The following is a 20,012-nucleotide window of genomic DNA, read 5'->3' as shown; positions in this document are numbered from 1 at the left end:
GGGAAAGCAGTCCGGAATCATCCACACCTTGGGACCCCGCACCCACGTGAGAGATCCAGAAGAAGCTTCAGACTCCTGGATTCAGATGAGCTCGGCTCAGCCATTGTGGCCATTTGGAGAAGATTTTTTTTTTTTTTGTCTGTATCACCTTCTCTTTGTATATCTGCCTTTCCAAAAATAAACACAAACAAATCTTTTTTAAATGTCCAGTCATTAAGCTCTCTGCATGACACTGACAGGATTTGCAGAAATGGTAGACAAGGAAAGATAGTAAATGTAAAAGGAATAGATAACAGCTGACAGGTGCAAGAAATTGAGAGGAACATCCTGTTTTATCAAGAATGGTGTCACCTCTGTATAGTAAAGTCTATCTTCTGCGGAACAAGTTTCTTTATACAAGATCTAACAGGAGAGCCGATCCTGTGAATAATGATTGCAACAGCTCTCTGCTTCCTTTTAAGTATTTTATTCCTGCTTTGTGTCATCAGCACCAGGCACTGCTTGTGATTTTGTGTACAAGATGTTCTCATGATATTCTTCGGTTGCTTCCAAATTTCTTCAGTGGTGTTCTACTCAGGCGCCTCGTGCTTAGGAAGGAACACATTTCAACCCTGTTCTGGGCTCTAGTTCTTTATCATTTCTACTTCCTAATACATACCAATTTGTCTGCTCCTATATTTTTGCAAAGCATCACCATGTCAGTTGGGGATCTAACTTTGAAAAGTTCTCTATTACTTACAGTATAAAATTCAAAGTGTAAAGACCAAGGTCTGAAAATGGGCTAATGGCATTTCAGAAAATATTATAGCTGCACTCTATGGGTTTGTTGACACTTTTAAGGGATCTTCCATGTTAGATCAACAGGTTATGCAATAATGAATAAAAATAATATTGGTCATATTAAAGTGCATATATGTGAAGCAGACTGGATGTGATAACTTGTAAGTTTAAAAACTGTATGTAACCGTCATAAGAACTTGCCCCAGTAATGCAATCTTTTGCTAAAAAGTAACACTATTATAATGCTGGGTTTCACAGATACTAGGGCTATTCCTTCACTGTTAGAAGTGAAACTCTCGGGCCCAGCGTGGTGGCACAAGTGGTTAAGGTCCTCGCCTTGCACGCCCTTTATGGGCGCCAGTTCTAATCCCGGCAGCCCCGCTTCCCTTCCAGCTCCCTGCCTGTGGCCTGGGAAAGCAGTCGAGGACGGCCCAAAGCCTTGGGAACCTGCACCCGCGTGGGAGACCTGGAAGAGGCTCCTGGCTTTGGATCGGCATAGCATCGGCCGTTGCACTCACTTGGGGAGTGAATCATAGGACAGAAGATCTTCCTCTCTGTCTCTCTTCTCTGTATATCCGCCTTTCAATAAAAATAAATCTTAAAAAAAAAAGAAGTGTAACTCTTGCCCTCAGAGTTGCTATGCAATTCTAATGATAATTATGCAATGGATCTGAATGGCCTTGAGTAGATTGTTTTTGCGTTTAATTTTCCAGATATTACGCAGAAAAGTGAATCTTGAAACACATAGTTGGCCAGATTGTATAATCTAAAAGCAATATACATAATACCCCACACAATCCTTGACAATTTTTATGCTTGTTTTAGAAAATTGGAACCTAATTTTTAATTATTAATATTTGAGATATCTTTATGCTAAAACTGTGAAGGTAATATGTGCCTCAATATTTTTCACTTACACAGTGTTAATATTAATGTTCCCATAAGGTTATTATGAGGATCAGTTTGAGGGACTTCACAAATGTTCACAGAAATTAGATATTATGAAAACTGTATAAATTCAAAAATATTTCTATCAAAATAGACATATTTTAATTTCATTTTCCATGATTTTTAAGTGTCCCCTATAATATAATTCATGTGAAGAATTTAGCAAAACCATTGCTAAATGGTGATTTTTAGTTGCAAACTAATTATCATCATTATAAGTATTATAATTACCGTATGCATTCTAAAGAGTGACCCCTATAATCTTTACTCATTAATATTTCTCTTTTTATCCTTTCAATCATCAATAATAATGAATATTAAGAAAATTATTTTGCATCCTCATTTTAACTGATTTTTTTAGTTCTTGCAGAGAATAGGAACAGGGCTGTACAAGAATGTATCTATTAGTCAGAATAGGTTGTGTTATAGTTAAAACAACAAATATTTACTTCTCGTTCATTTTCCAAATCCACAAAAGATCGTGCAGGGTTTCTATTTCCTGTAGTCACAAAGGATCCCAGCCAACAATGTAGTCACCATAACATTATCGATTACCATATGAAAAGGATAAACTGATCTCCAGAGGATAGCTTACTGGCTGCTGCATGCTTTGGTCTTAGTGACACGTGTCTCTTTTGTTCAAATTTTTGGCCAAAACTGATCACATAGCTTCACTCAAACAAAAAGCCAGAAAATAGAACACTAGCACCTGTGAAAAAGATGAAAATAATGCCATATAAACATTGGTATATGTTTATAATGACTTTAACAAAACTCAAATATATTCAAAACTTGGGTAGATTATATTAACAGATAGAGGTTATGTCTCTGTTAAAGCCCAGAAATTTGATGTTCTTAAATTGACTGTTTTTTGTTGCTATCCAGGCTCACTTTCCTCCTTGCAATCGAAAATGACACAGCCCAGTCCAATAGTTTCCCTGGACTTTCGATGGTTTCATGAGGACTATTCATTATAATGAATGTCTTTGTCACTCAAATATGACTTAAAATTGGAGCTTTTGAATCTCATATATATATTTGATATTGAGAGATTTATAACTCTATATATGATAATTATTTATTTATGATTTGAGTAGCTAGGATGATGAAGGCACTTTTCTCTGATAGAATTTCCAGGATTAAACATAGACAACGGTAGGAGTAGAAGATGAATGCAATTTTGGAAGTGAATTGAAGTACCTAGGTGATGTCTCTAGCTGCACTTATCAGTTTGGATTGGTCATGCATTGTATGTAATCATCATCATTAGGAATAAAATAATTAAAACCAAAAGCATGATATACTAAACAAGGGGGAATATATAAACTTAAGTGAATATAGTAGCTGGAATAAGAAAAAAAGACTAAAACTGCTGAATTTTAGTTGTTATTTTTTTTTTTTTACACTTTGGCTTGTAGGTTTACTAAAACTAATTGGTCTATAATTTTCTTTCATTTCTAGAAATGTATCCATTTTATTAACAATATAGCTCTCTATACTAGTCCTTATAATCCATTTTATATCTGTGGTATCACTTCTAATGTATACTGTTTCATTTCTCAGTTTACACAGTAGAAAGTTCTTTCTTCTTAGTTCATCTAGCTATATGTTTTTCAGTATTTATAATTTGAGAAATCCCATTGATATTTTTTGTTCTTTTTATATTTTCATGTAGCTCCATTATGTTTCTACTTTTATTATTTTCTCCCTTCAGCTAATTCTAACTTTAGCATCTTGGTCCTCTATTACTACTATTTAAAAGTTACAATACTGATTTGAGATCTTTCCTTTATTTTAGTGTAGGCCTTTATTACTACAGATGTTGCTCTTAAAACTGCTTTTGCTTCATCCAAAATGCTTCAGAATATTGAATTTTCACTTTATTTTATATTAACATAGTTTCTAATTTCTCTTTCATTTCTTCTTTGCATCATTTTTTTGTTGAGGAATGTGTTGTATAATTCCAAATACTTGTGACTTACCTAATTTTCCTTTTGCTATTGGTCTGTATTTTAATTCTATCATGCTCATAACAGATATTCAATATGATGATAACATTTGCAAATGTATTAAAACTTGTTTTATGAGCAAACATGTAATATATCTCAGAGAAGCTATATTTGTACTTGATAAGAATATAACATATATATGTATATATCTTGAATTATATATATTCTGCTAAGCCTCTGTCTAAGCTCTGGGACAGGATTTTAACGTAGCATGTAAGTCATTACTTGTGAATTTTACATTCTGTATTATAGCACCTGGTTCTTGTTCCAGCTCCTGTTTCCCATACAGCTTCTTACTAATGCCCAACCTACAAGGCAGCAGATGACAGTTTTTGCCACACTTTTGGGAGACTTGAATTGAGTTCCTGATAGGTTATACTCACATATTCTAAGAAGGTGGAACCTGACAAACCTCTAGCTGCTTTGGGCACTGAGAGAAAGAACTGACAGACTGGAGTTTTCAAGCTCTCTCTTTGAGAGAAACAACACAAATAAAATAGATTTAAAATCTGTAGCAGCCTTGTCTATAAATACATTACTTTTATATGAATGTTGTTGGAGTTGATGTACAGACACAGCAATATGTGGATGTTGGATGGATTACCCACATGCACTTTCAAATTATCAATGATGGGGCCCGACATGGTATCCTAGCACCTTAAGTCCTCACCTTGCATGCACTGGGACCCCATATGGCCCCTGGATCCCATATGAGCGTCAGCTCATGTTCTAGTCACCCCACTTTCCATCCAGCTCCCTGCCTATGGACTGGGAAAGCAGTCAAACATGAGCCAAACCCTTGGGACCGTGCACCCATGTGGGAGATGGCTTCGGATCAGCACAGCTCCAGCAGTTGCTGCCACTTAGGGAGTGAATCAGTGGACAGAAGGTCTTCCTCTCTGTCTATCCTCCTCTCTATATCTGCTTTTTGCATATCTGCTTTTCCAATAAAAATAAAATAAATCTTTTAAAAGAAGAAATTATCAATAATCATTTGTGATAAAAACAATCTGATCTAAATATGAAAATCCAGAAATGGGTAGAAGATCAACGGGTATAGATAGCAAAGGGCAGAATATGACAGTAAGTGATGTAGATGATGGTATAGAACTCAAAGGAGAAGAAAATTTCAACTATAAGTGGAGGATTAATTGTGTTATCTATTTCATTTTATTATATGAGAAAGGCTGTTATGCCTCATATATAGAGACACCAGTGTTAAAAATAAATTTACTTCCAAGAAAATATTGTAATAGCTGGCAAAGTTAACGGAATGAAAAGAAATACTAGATTTAATATGTATGTGGTACTCTCAGCTAACACCTAGTTTCAATGTAACCCTGAGCAAAATGTGACTCCAGTGTACTTATTATGAATTAATTTCAGCTACCAATGTCTGATTAATGATACTGAGGCAGAATTTTAATTTCATGATATATAATTGTTTTATAACACAAATTTATGCTCTACAATGGAAATATTTTAATATTAATCTCTAAAATCTTTCCAAATTGATATGTTGATAATACCGATCACTGTGCTTTAAGTTTAAATATATGCAATGGTTTTACCATGATTTAAATATGTAACATGAAGACTAATATTGAACAAGATTAAGTTTTGTGAATTTGAACTAGGCCTAGAATAGAACCATGATCAGAGAACAGAGTATAATAATTATCAGTACATTAAGCTGTCTCACCCTAATCTAAACATAGGATCCAGAATCCTTTACAGCAAAGATCCATAGAGGCCTACTGCTCCCCAAACGTATCCTAGGTCCTAATTGTTTCCAGATTTCTTTTGCCCAGAAAACACTAGCATTAAAATAGCATTGTCCTGCACTGACAACTGAAACTTTACCCACAGTATTACCTAGCAATCCAAATCTTGGAAATATATCCAGATGAAGTGTAATCTATACATGATAGTGCAGCTTTCAACCTTATATTTATAATAGCATAATCAACAATAGTAAAGACATGAAAATAATCTAGAAGCCTGTCAAAAGAGAAATGGATAAAGAAACTGTAATATCTCTAACCTGTAGAATACTAGTCAGCCATCAAAATGAATGAAATTCTAGCACTTGTAACAGAGTAGTCCCAATTAGAGACCATTATGCTTGGTGAAATAAGCAATCTCAAAAGGACAAATGTCATATGTTCTCTCTGATTTAAGGCAACCTTCATAGAAAATGCAAAATAAATAAATACACTTGTTTATCCATTTATTTAATATATGTAAGTGTTCTGTATAATGGAGACTAGATCACCAGGACATGAAGAAGTGATAAAGTATGCATCTCTAACCAAAATAAAGGAAGGTTTCCCAATGAAACTGCTAAATATGCCTTATTGATTTGATGAAAGATTTTATCTTATTGCCTATAGATACAAAATCATGATACATATAAATAGCAGAATGTTGAAATTATGGCTACAGCTGCAGCAGTATTCATTTGTAATAATACAGGAGAAATGAGGAGGGGTGTTGGGAGTGAGGAAAAAGAGAACAAGTGGTAAGCTCTATACCTATAAAATTGTATAATGGAAAATAAGAATAGCAACAAAAGAATAGCACTACCCAACAGAATTTTTTTTAATTATGGAAACATTATATATCCACATTACACTATATGGTAGTCTCTGGCATTAGTGCCAAATAGCACTTGTGCAAATGTGATTAACAGATAGTAGTATTGTACTGGAAAACACAGCTCTATAACTTGTTAGATAATCTTAAAAACATAATTCATATTAGCAGGTTAACGAACAATCTATGATGTGCCCGCAAGATGACTTTTACCAGATTAGTACCATTAGCATGGTGCTTTAATACAATGGAATGATTCTATAGTAATGAAATAATAGGGAATTCAATAAACTGAATTTGGGGGCATGAGACTTTTACACAATACATAATAAATTTTATTACATGGACAATGGTCTCCTGCTTGTATGTAAAACTGACCTTTAAAGTATAGATTGCTTCTTTGAGTTTTGGTTCATTGAGAAGTGGTAGCTCTTACTTCCCTAGAGTATAAAATCAATACATTCACATTACCATTGAATTTGCAAGCCAGAACTCTGCTATTGCCCTTATTCACATAATTTCTTTAAAGTACATATGCTCTGAGGTCTCCAGTTTGTAAATATCCATGAGCAATAATCTCCAGAGGTAGGTGAATTCAAATAGAAACTCAATTATCCAATTACACATGTGAAAGTATTATTTTGTTTGACATCTCAACCTTTTTCCCTTTCTTTATTCCCATTGCCGTCACTCCAGTAGTATTATTTAGCTTCCAAAATCAAACATGGTTGAGAGTAGTTGCGCAATATTTTTGCATTTATTGGGCTCAGACACATGAAAGTATTAAAGTATTTGACATTGAAGCTAATTACTTCCAATGCTTTTGGAATGACATTTTCAAAACTCAACTCTGTCTACTATGCATTATAATTTTGTATCATGCTATTCTCTAATATTAACTCTCTACCATCACAATATTTGATTAAGTGGTAACAATGCACATTTTTATTTTCCCTCTTCCAGTCTCCCCTAAGCCTCAGTATCAATTTCCTTACTTTAAATTAGGCAAAAAATGCTTACATCATTGAAGTTTTAGATGGATTTGAATTTTTATGGAAACAAAACATCTAGCACATGATAAATATACAACAAATTTTTAAATGCTAGGTATATGTTTTCTCTATTTTCTTCCTTCCTATAAAATTCTACCATGATTTGTGTCATTTATATAACATTGTATTCCAAGGGATATTTGTGTATATATAATTTATAAATGCATTTGCCATATCGCAATTTCTTTGAAGATGGGAGATTGTGAAGCAAGCTTTTATTTCCTTACAGATGAAAATAATATCTATTGTATAGTGGGATATTTAATAAATAAATCTATATGCAGTTTTGCAAGAATATGTAAGAAAAACAATGATCAAATATGCTTAAATGCAACATGATTGTGGTTATATTTCTTTTTTTTTAATGTCTCACATATTTATTACTGAACCAACCCACTACTAATCAAACATTTCCAGCTGTCCATACGATGGTGGTATCCTTAGCTTGATACAGTCAAGAGGGTGATGTTGATACAGCACAAAATATATGTTCCATCTGTTTTAGTGCAGTTCCTCATAGATTCAGCTTAGTTCTTCTTCAGTGTCTCCTCTTGGAGTTATACCTGATCTTATTGCCAGTTTTCATTGGAATCCATTGGGGAATGGGAAATTTTTGTTTTTGTTTTTTGGCCAGGAATCTCTTGATTCTGAAGGTCTTATGAGAAGACATGGCGAAGAAGACTCCAGGCCACGCACCACGATGGCAGAGTGAAGGAGAAAGGAGAGAGAAGGTGGAAGAACCGTGGTTTTATTTCTTATCATGTGTGGACCTCCATCTTCTCACATATAAGACGGAGAAGATGAAATGTCTACTTATGGGGGCTTTAGACACAGTTATTAAGATGATGCATAAGACACTCACATTCCATTGTCAGAATGCCTGGCTTTAAGTAGAGGCTCCAATTTCAATTCCAGCTTCCTACCAAAGTGACCCTGGATGGCAGCAGGTTTCAGCTCAAGCAGCTGAGACACTGCCACCTATGTAGAAGTGGACTGCGTGCCTGACTCCTGACTTCTCTTTGACCAGGCCCTACCTGTTGTGTGTACTTGAATAGTGAATCAGTGGATGGAAATTGTGCCTCTCTCCCTTGTTTTCTCCCTTTTTTTTCCCTCCATCTCCCTCACCACACTTATATTAATAACTTGTAAAAAGATATATAACTACAAAGTTGGTTGTAATATGAAGAATAAAACTTAGCAGGGACCAGAATTAAGAAGGTTCTAGTTCACAACACATCTATGTCCATGTGAATTTTGCATTCAGAGAGGTGTCAACTGGAGACTACCTATAAAACAGTGACCACAAAGATAAAAATTTCAAAAAGAAAACATAGGAAAAAGTTCACATTTAATGTTTTTTTTTCTTGTGTGTGTAATAGCTTGTAGAAGGAAAAGCATTTAATTCTTACTCAAAAGAGTAAAAATAAAGTAGTATTGGATATTAACTACGTGGAGTTTATAAAAAAAATAGACATTTAAAATCACTTCAGATGAAGAAAAAGAAATTCAGCACATAAATTCAAATTTGTTTTGCAACAATGCAGTTGTGAGATCTTGAAAAGGTCATTTCTGCGAGTCTGCTTTTCAAATATCCAAAATTTAAGTTAACCAAAACAGCCTACGGTCTTAATATTTCTGTAGAGAGATAAAATGTACTTTTGTGTATAAGTAAAATTTGAGACTCAAATGTATTCTAAGAGATACAGTGTAAATGAGATTTCCAGGAATCAATATGATTATGAACTAAACTGAGTTAGTACTAAATTTGTACTTGGAAATACGGCATTTACTGATTTATTTTCTCTCAATAAATAATTCATTCATAATTGTATGGTTCATGGAAAGCACCCTATTCTGTAATTTCATTTCTAATAATATATTAAATAATCTCTAAGCCAAAAGCCTAGAAAATCTTGAAAGTAAAATATTACCTGTACCTTGTGAAAGTTGTATTATTTAATAGAGATTTTTGTGCAACTCTAAGAATAGATTGTTAGTGTTTCTCTCTGAAAAGAAACAATGATATTAGAGATATAAAACAATTTCTTAAAGTTTAGTTGCTTGGAGAAAACATTATTAAAGTGAATGTGGTTTAGTACAAGTCTGATATATTCGATTTAAATTGTTGTATGTTGTGTAAAATAAAAAAAAAAAAACTTCAAATTTCATCATGTTCTTAATGGTCATTAAGTAGAGTTCTTTCAATGCCAATAGCCCAAAGCTACTAAAATATGGAATGAGGTATTAAAATTTCATGACACAGTTTCTTTAGCAGTAGTTTTACTGTGGCAACCTATCATTCAAAAAAATATGAAACTAAGGTTTTAAGAAGTATACACATGACCTCAAATTGTTGAGTTTATTTTTGAATTTATCACAGGTTAAAGTAATTCATGGTACTTTCATTATGCATGAAAATTCCCTGTGAGACAAAATATAAATCAAAAGATATCATTAAACCAAGGATGGTAATATTTAATTTTATACTTCCAAATCTTACCTCATGGTAATTTTACACAGAAATGTGTATATTTATTCTACCTTAGGAAAGCTCTATGCAACACCATATGGAGAAAGTTATCTCTAGGATAACTGCCAAAGAAACTGTGTGAATTATATGCCTGCGTAAATTATTTCACTTAATTCTCCCCAAATCTATGGAGATAACTTAAATCCATCATTCCAAATATATAATACATATAATCTAAAATTCTGAGAAGTAAATAAACTTGCTAGAGGTCAGGCAGCTACTGAGCGATAAGAGTTAGGAACTCAAGTCTGTTTAACTACAGGCCTTGCATTTTTGGTTTTGTTTCTGATTTTGTTATTTGAAATGTAGAGTTACAGGGAAAAATAGTAGATGGTGTATGTCAGAGAGAGAGAAAAAGAGAGATCAATCCTCCATGTACTGATTCAGTCTCCCAATGGGCACAACAGCTGGTCCAGCATAAAGAGGTGCAGGGACCCAAGTAGCTGGATCATTTTCTGCTGTTTTCTCAGGTGCATTAGTAGAGTACTGAATATAAAAATGCAGATATTACCCAAACTAGATTTCATATAAGATTCCAGCATCACAGAGAGTGACTTGAATGCTGCAGCATATTGGTACCCAGTGCTCACTATTTTAACTACTGCTCAATTAATTTCAATAATATCAAGATGAAACAGGAAAAAAGTATATTTCTAAATTCCATGTCATGACATGTTTCACAAATCTCATTTTAGTATTATTCTGAAATGCATCTTACTTGTTCGTTGGTATTAGTTTTAAATTATACTTTCTCAAACTTTGGGAAAAATAACTACATTGCAAGAGAATATAACGGTAGCTTTCTACTGTTTGTAGTTTTTTTGTTGTTATTGTATTATCTATACATTAAAATTCTTCTTAGGCATACAAAGTTCATATACATGAAGCTGGAGACCTGAGACTTGCAAAATGGAATTTAATTATGTTTGATAAGTGAGCGTTTATTTCCCAGGGACAAAATACCAAAAATCCATTTGTAAATCTGACTTTTATCAATCTAAAAGGTATAAAAATCCAAATGAAAATTATATGGAGAATTACTGGAAAAAGTAAGATAATATTGAGGAGACAGGCATTGATATTCATTCTAAAATATATTAAATAAATAAAATAATTTCTGATTTAAAATACTTCATGTAGATAGATATAGATATAGATATATATCAAAGTATCTTGGGGACTTTTGATGAGTACCTTACCCACACATCCTGAACATAATTTTATAAGATATTTTTAATGAGGAGTGTCAGATAACAATAACTTAGAACTTATTAAAGCTCTTGTATAACACATATTGTGATTTTAAGTAGCACAAAACATCATGTAACTACTAACCACTTCATTAAATGTGTGTACATGATAGAAAGCAATTGATTTGTGAATAAATAAAATGATTTTCAATGATGTGACTCTATCTTTCTAGTTAAATGATTATTAAATATTTTATGTACTATACCAATGTAATTAATTCAGCCTATCTTAAAGTGCTGCATTACATATATACTGTTTGAGAAATAGACAGATAGCTCCCATTCATGGGTTACTTTCTAAATGCCTGCATCAGCCACAGCTGGGTGAATTCTAAGCCAAGAGTCCAAAATTCAGTGAGGTCTCATATGTCGGTAGTGCGTACCAGAATTGAACTGAGGCACTCCAATATGGATGTAGGTATCCCAATTGCTGGGCCACATGATCTATCTATCTATCTATCTATCTATCTATTATAATATCTATTATATTTTTATAATTAAATACGTTTTTAATTTACAATACAATTTCAAGTTCTCATAATCATTGTACTTCATTATAATATGTCCAATTCTTTTTCAAAGTGTTTAGTTGTTTATAAAGCCTATTAAGTCAGAATTCCTCTTAGATCAGATTATGAGCAACTGATGCTTCTCAAGTTTTATTCTCAGATACATAGTTCAGGATAACATTTCCTAGTCTACATTAAAGCGTGTTTTATTTGGTTTTGTTTGTCTCTATAGCATCCATTCCATCCTTCTCTCATGATTTGGCAGCCTTGTAATCCTAGTATTATTGATTTTCATTTCAGGAGGAAGCAATGAGAAGGCTGGTACAATTAACACAACATCACTTCTTAGATAACATGGCAAAAAAAAAAAAAAACCCAAAAAAACAAACAAACAAACAAACAAAAAAAAACGCTCACCAGAAATGACAAATATGTAGCATTCCTCTAGACATCATGATTGGTTTAGATTGATTCCAAATGAAGCATAAGACTTCATATAATGGGGTTGTGGGTTAATGTAAACCCTGCAACTGCTGTTGCCATGTTGCTATAGTGAGGAAGAGTTTAAAAACAATTTTAACATGTGGAACAACACAGAACTGAGCAATTCTGAAAAATCAAGCTATGGGGTCTAATAAAACTGCCTGAAGGCTTGCCCCTAGGTGTTCCCAACTGAGTTTTGTCAATACATTTTTTTCATTGTTTGAAAGAATGTGAAATCAATTTTCTGTCACTAGTCATCAAAAACATCTCAACAGAAATACCTGGAATTTTAAATTTCTTTTTAAAAGCTTTCATAAATGATTACTGACTTCTTCAATAATTTTTTCCCTCAATATTGCTTTTTCAGTCTCAGAGTTTCCTGTAATATTTTTCTACTCCCTGTCTGCTCAACTTCTATTTCTCTGTCCCTTGCAATTTAGTATGGCTATTCACAGGTTGCACATTTTGTTTGCCATTCACTTGAAAGACCTTCAGCCAATTACAACTTTGGCCTGAAAAGTATTATTCCATAGACTACTCTTGTTTCTGAAATTTTAGTCTGTTGGTTTCCTTGTAAGTAGGCAATATTCCATTTTGGTGAATACTCCTAACTATGGACTAATATTACAATAAATCATAAAAATTATTTTTAGATACCAAAGTAAATGGCTTAATGTTACTGGTTGCTTACTGAAGTATTTTCATTTTATAGAAATCATTGCGTTTGTGATGAAATTTATCCATCCCTTTATCTAAGAATCTGTTTACCCATGCATTTTTCTTTAAATACAATGATTTCAAATAAAAACGTCCATACTAATTTTGATACATCTCTCTCTATGCTCATTTGTTTCCACAGAATATTTTTCTTTTAATCCAATGATTTTAATAGGTATGCATTCCATTCTATTAAAGACATGCCCATATCACCTTTTCCTTATATTATAGAATATTTTCATATTCTATCACTACAAATTCACACTTTCTCGGGCTACAATTATTTAAAATGTGCTTATTTTTATTGGAAAGGCAGACTTACAGAGAAAAGGAGAGACAGAAATATCTTCCATCTACTGGTTCATTCCCCTAATAGCCACAATGGCTGAAGCTGAGCTGATCTTAAGCCAGAAGTGACTTCTTAGTCTCCCATGTGGGTGTAGAAGCTCAAGGCATTGGCCCATGTTACACTGCTTTCCCGGGCCACAAGCAGGGATATGGATGAGAGTAGAGCAACTGGGACACAAACCTATGCCTGTATGGGATCTTGACAGTTGTGGGCAGAGGATCAGCTGGTAGAGCTATCACCAATCTCTAAAGCATTTATTTAGGATAAGCCAGAATGTCCTAATTTGAACTTTCATTTATTGTTTTATTTTTTAAATGTTTAATTAGTATTTAGCATATACAATATGATTTAGATACAATTTTTTAAAGTTTTGTACATTTATTTCATTGATATAAATAATGTTGAATGTATACTTGTTACCTATTAACTGATTCTTCTATAAGGCCACCCTATTTTTTAAAGTATCATACATCTATGCACACATACCAATGAACAAAACGATTCTTTCTGCATCAGGTCTAGTTGAATATTTTTGGACTTCTGGAGACAAAATATTATTAATATAAGGAATGACGATCATTCTCCCTACATGTTAGAGTCTCTATAACAGAGTTGTACTAACTAGCATTTGGGATTAATATGCCTTGTAGATGCAATTATAAGAAAATAATGGTATTCCCTTTTTCCTTTTCTCCCATTCTCCTTCTTCTCCCTAACTTTATGTTTTAAATCTTTGAGACACCATATTTCAGATTTAAATTATAACTAAATATTTAATATCTCATCAAATGTGTTTAACATGTAAAAAGCAAAAAGTTAAAGGTTTAGTGCAAATGCACATAATGGCTACAAATAGTAAATGAATAAAAAATTATCATTACAACCAAAACTAGTGAATTAGAAAGTAATCACAGGTAATTTAAATATAGTAGCATAATATTCTTAACCATTTTTTGATGAGATATGCATAATGCAGAAAAGAGTGAATAAATATGAAATGCAAGAACTACTATTTCTTGGGAGAAGTCTTTGTGACGCTGCACAGGACATTGTCATGTAATCCTTTTCATGCTTTTCATGCCCCATGAAGGATCTTTTCTCAATTTAAACATTGTTAAAATGTTACTTTGTTACAGCTCTTCAGGAATGATGTACATTAAGAAAATGTAGATCAATGACTGAAACAAAGAGATTGGAGCCTGCACTACATGATATAGTGACAACAGATCTTTAAGGTCTATACTATCCAATAGAGAAGAATGTATCTATATATAGTGATTGGAATTTTGACAGATTGAAAATTCAAATTGAGATGATCAATATATGCACAATTTCAGAGATTCCATGTGAATTATAATATTTTAAAATCATAACAGCACATTTTGTTATCAATTGCATAATTGAATTATAATTAGTAAAATTATTGATCTTTGTTTCATTTATTTGTTTACCTTTTTAATGAGTGTACTGCAAAATGCAAAATTATGTATGTTGTATAGATTGCATTTTAATGGCAGTATTATCCTATGGCATATTGAAATGAGGCAAGTCCTTCTCTAGAGCTTAATTGCTAACAATGTAAAACCTAAAGCCCACATATGCAAATTATAAAACTGATTAGTAAGCACTCCAAAAAAGAAAACATATCCTACTCATGTAAAATGATAGCCATGTGAAGCCTGCAAATCTTTTAACAAGGTTATTCAAAGACAGGGTCAGTTTTGAGAACCACTGCTTTATAGGCATTCCCAAGAAACTCTTTCATGGTCTTCATAAAATTTTAAACTGAAGTATATCTTTGAGTGCCTGTTTGGAAAGATATTTGTACCCCAGCGGCTTCTCCCTGGCAAAAATTGAGAGAAAAACTAATTGAGTACTGCTGCTTCATAAATGTGGTTGAACTAAGCGCCGTGTAACTGACTGAGTTACAAGCAGGGGTGTTTGAGAGGAATATCCTATTGTGAAGTATACAAACCTATACAACTAACCCCACTCACATGAGATATCTAAAATAGTGAAACTCAGAAGCAGTGACTAACATGGTGGCTAGAGAGGGTGGGATGAAGAATTAGAGCATAGAGACTTTCAGTTAAAATAGAAATAAGCTATTAAGCGTGCGGCTATAGTATAATTTCAATGTATTATGTATTTGGAATCTGTTAAATGAATAGATTTATTATATATACATCACAAAATAATGATAATATGAATGGTAGTGTGGAATGAATGTTAACTAGCTGTATCGATAATCCCATTATAATGTATACCTATATCAAAACATAATGTACATATTATATTCATACAGATTTTATTTTTTATCATTTCTTAATGAAGTCTAAAGAGTATAGACTTTTGTCTTTTAGAAGAAAATATTTAAATCAGAAAGACTGAAGCTACACTTGGATCATCCAAGGCTGGAGATGATTTTAGTTACACGAATCAACAAGAGGTAGGAAATATAAATACTTATTAGGAGTAGGGAGATTTTTCTGACTAGATCAGATAAATCCTTATGGAAAATTACTAACATGTGTAAAGCCAGCACAGCTCCTTGCTCATTACTGCTTACCTGTTCTCGCAACACAGAGGAAGCAGGCAGACATCCCTGGAGTGCTGGAAAGGCGTAAGTGCTCCTGAACACTATTCTTCCATGTCCACCTGAGATATCATCAGAATCTGAAATATCCTCTGTTCTTCAATATGTTCATGAATATACATAACAAATTTAATGTATTGCATAGGTACAATTTTAATACTTATTGCATTTCTATTTATTTGAAAGGCAGACTTTTAAGGACATATACGGAAAGTCTTCTATCCCCTGGTTCACTCCCCAGGTGACCACAACTTCCAGAGTTAAGCTGATCTGAACCTGGGAAGTGGGAGCTTCTTCCATGTCATCCATTTGGGTGCAGGGTCCAAAGGACTTGAGCCATTCTCCACTGCCTTTCCGAGTCATAAGCAGAGAGCTGGATAAGAAGTAGAGCAGCCAAGACTTGAGCCAGTGGCCATATCGGATGCCGGCATGACAGAGTGGAGGATTAGTTTGCTGCACCACCACTACAATTCTAAAAACATACCAATATTTCCCTCCCTCTGTCCTACTTCGTTCCTGGTTTTCTCTTTTAATCTTCATGAAAGCACACTTCAATTTTCCCTTATAATCACAGGCTTAATGCTTAATTAAATTAGAATTCAACTTAAAAAATAGAAACACCACTGTTTCACAGGAATATAGAAAAGAGCTATAAACAGAATTTACATCATAAAACGTCAATTTCAAATTCTGATACATTCAGGTGTTCTGTTTTCTTTTCCTTTTTTAATGAGGGACGGGTCCTCCACATATCAACTCCCCTAAATCAGAGAAAAAAATGTAACAATTGTTTTTTCACTTGGTAGAATCCTTTCTTGAAATTATCAGTCAAACCCTAACAGGTATATGGTACATACTAATATGTGAATTTTCACTTGATTTTCTGCCCTTGCTTCCTTCTTTCCCTCCTTCCTTTCTTCCTTTCCCTCCTCCTCCCCTGTCATTCTTCCTCTCCTGCTTTCCTTCCTTGCTTATGCTTCCAACGTTCATTTTCTTTCCCTTTTTTTATCCCTACATATAATTTCTTTATCTCTTTATTTTTAAAATTTCTCATTTTATTTCAGCTGTTTCTGTTTCTTTTTTCTCCCCTTCTTTCATCATAATTGTTTCTTCATTGCTCTTTTCTCTTCCTTAAGGCATTTTAAAATTATTCTTATCTGCATTACTCTTTCTTTTCATTGTACCCTTATCTTTTCACTCATTTTGCTGTTTCATATTATTCTTTCTACTATGTTTCTCCTTCCTTTTTGCTTTTCTCCTTTTTTGTTTTTTCCTTCTACTTCCTTACATATGAAAGTAAAACCTGCTTATTGCAAATAGCAAGATTATTAAATAATTTGGAATTGGGTGAAATTAAAATTCTTAAAAAAGTTTATTTTATTTTTATTTGAAAGATTTATAAAGAAGACAGAGAAAAGGGTGTTTCAGCCACTGATTTACATCACAAATGAGTACAATGGCCAGAGCTGAGCCTATTTGAAGCCAGGAGCTAACTTATGTGTCTCCCATGTGGATACAAGTACTTAAGCCATCCTCCACTACTTTCCCAGGCCACAAGCAGAGAGCTGGATCAGAAATCAAACAGCCAGGGATTGAACCATTGCCTATATGGTATGTTGGTGCACAGGTTGAGGCTTAGGCTATACCAAAAATGTCAATTCCTCTTTTCATCTATACCCTCAAAATAACCATTATTTGCCTTTTTTCACCTTTTCCATTTTCCTTTGGACTTAAGCAGAGGATCAGAGAGACAACGTGACTGTCTTTTGCAACGTTTTTGTCTAAGTGCTGCCATTGTGTTTTGGTTAAAATATTAACCAACAGTTCTCTATTTTTAAAAAAATATCTTTTAAAGACATCTTTGTATGTTAGTATATAAAGATCTAGTGCTTCATCTTTTAAAAGTTCCATAGATACCATTTCCTGAATGAAAATGTAGTATCACAAAATGTCTAAACTTGCAGTTACATGACTCAAGAATGGAATTTGAAGTGATTTCTACACTTATCAGCAGTGTAATTTTGAGCAAGATCCTTGCTTTATCGAACCCTCAGTGTCTTTTTCTGCAAAATGGAGATTATAATTGTATATATGGACCCAGTTGTCATTTGCCATAGTTAAGTTATCTTTAGAAAGATTATGACCCAACTCCAGGCCCTTGACTTCCATCAAAATGTTTTACTTTAAAAATTTGGAATGGTAAAGATAGTTCCTCCACCATTTTCAGACATAAATCTTTCTAAAAGCTGCTTGCCAGTTTTATAATCCAGGAATGTCTTTCTCAAAGACTCAGGAGCCTTTTCTTTGAAAACTACGCATTAAAAATTATAGCACTTTTTCCTCCAAATCGCTGTGCAGCGTGGAAGCCTTGCTTTGCTAGGTGCTTTACTCCAAGTTTCAAAACTAGATCCTGTCACGAAAATTTGTGAAACTTATTTTCCTTCTGGAGAAACACAGATGCCCTACGATTCCTGTTAGGAAGCAGGCACTGAACAGAGAGGAGACAGGGTACAAATTCAGAAAGACTTGTTTTAAAGAAAATTAAATTCATAGAGGTGGCCAAATGCTGATGTACATAAGGGGCAAGCTCAAGGCAAAGACAAGAATGTAGTTGTGAGCTGAGCTTATGTAGCAGGAGCCAGGTAAGGGCCCTGTGTGGCTGGCGGTAGAAATGAGCTAGCATTTCCAGGACTTTTCAAACTCAGTGGGCTTTCCTCTCTGTGCGCTACATACTTGGAAAGAATGCAGAATGTGGGATGGAGAAGAATTTGGGGCTTGGGTTTGAGCTTTATTTGTAACGTAGGGACAAGGGATCCTGGGAGGATTGGATCTGTTTCAGGACTTACAATGGTTGAGGATCTAAAATGACATTGCTCTAGTGCAAAAGTCTCTAAAATTTTGATACACATTAAACTCTCCTGGGGAGGTTTTAAAATTTTTAGGTTCCTAGGTTACACCTAGTAATTAAACCAGACTCTATGGGAGTGCAGTCCATGTTTTAGGATTTTTTCAATATCCACTATATTTGGAGGCCTGATGTAGATTATTTCACAAATGTTTTACCCAGATTCCAGCTCTTTCATTCGTTTTCCCAAATGAAAGAAACTACTGGAGAACCTCACTACAAACGTGTGTCTACATTTCCAGCCAACTTCCCCAAACTGAATCATGATTCCCCTAAAACATCCCTTTCCAAGCCCTGAAAACTTTCCACACCTCATGCATCACATCATCAGGATCACTGATTTATATGGAGGAAGTAACTGAAAAAGCATCAATGGGAACGCTGAATTTATACAAGTTTTGAAGGAGGGAAAGGATTTTCACATATGTAAAATGGACAAAAGGGATGATTTTTGTAAGTAGCAATAGCTTGAGGAATGGTTTGAATATTGAGGTGAAGAGCATAATTCTGGCTGTTTTAATATTTTATCTTGCAGTGAATGTAAGCACTATTGCATCAAAAGCTCCTGCGAATGAGGACTAGATATGTCGCAATTTCTACAAAGCTCTCAGGATGGTTCTTGAGTTTGACCTGTGGGACATTGGCTGTCATCTCAATGGGAAAATGCAGTTGGAGCCATGCTTTCACTCCTCTTTCCTCTGCAGAAAACCGACCTTCTATACACCTCCACTGTTGGTGTTTTGCTGCTCCCTTGTGGAGACAGGTGGGAATTATTTTTTTGCTTTGCATTCTGTTGCTGTGAATAACCCTGGAAAGCAAATTAGCCCAAGGTCTAATACCCAGCAAGAAAGCTTGAAAGGATTTAAGAGATTCTTGGCACAACTTTCTTTCTGCTTTCTGTGCTCAGTTAAAAATGAATTTCTCCTTAGACTTATGCAGCAAATCCAATTCCACAGCCTCTCTGGATCACTTAGTAGAAAGTAGAGGGTTTGGAATGGTAGGTCAAGGATAACACTTTTTAGAATTAGAGATTCTGTACTAGAAAGTAACTTGCTCGAAGTAGTGTTCTGGGAAAGATTGACAAGACAAAGGCCTACATGGCGTGTTGAATGAGAGAAAACTTGAGGTAGAAGGCTAATTAGGCTATTGCATTCATTATGAAACATGGAATAGTAAAGGAAAGGACACATGTGACACTGATACTGAGCAAAGACATAGAATTAAGTGCCTTTCTAACAGGAATGTGGCACAAAAGAAATACTAAGCCGATGACTGAGGGATTCTTATTA

At 34.0% G+C, this 20,012-nt stretch overlaps 1 protein-coding gene across 1 annotated transcript; it reads right to left on the bottom strand.

The window, feature by feature from the left end:
• Positions 1–7,804: 7,804 nt before the first annotated feature.
• LOC121169405 (60S ribosomal protein L39-like) lies at positions 7,805–8,054 on the bottom strand. The gene has a single exon (XM_040999991.1). It carries the CDS (start codon positions 8,052–8,054, stop codon positions 7,923–7,925), a length of 132 nt encoding a protein of 43 aa, XP_040855925.1. The 3' UTR covers positions 7,805–7,922.
• Positions 8,055–20,012: the final 11,958 nt, after the last annotated feature.

This window comes from Ochotona curzoniae, unplaced genomic scaffold (assembly GCF_017591425.1).
Source record: "Ochotona curzoniae isolate NIBS_2020 unplaced genomic scaffold, NIBS_Ocur_1.0 scaffold_1852, whole genome shotgun sequence".
NCBI lineage: Eukaryota > Metazoa > Chordata > Mammalia > Lagomorpha > Ochotonidae > Ochotona > Ochotona curzoniae.
The sequence above is the reverse complement of the archived record's forward strand: the minus strand, read 5'-3'. Positions and strand labels throughout refer to the sequence as shown.

Bases quoted from the DNA above. Each gene is read 5' to 3' on its own strand.
- LOC121169405 (XM_040999991.1), bottom strand. From the start codon at position 8,054: ATGTCTTCTCATAAGACCTTCAGAATCAAGAGATTCCTGGCCAAAAAA.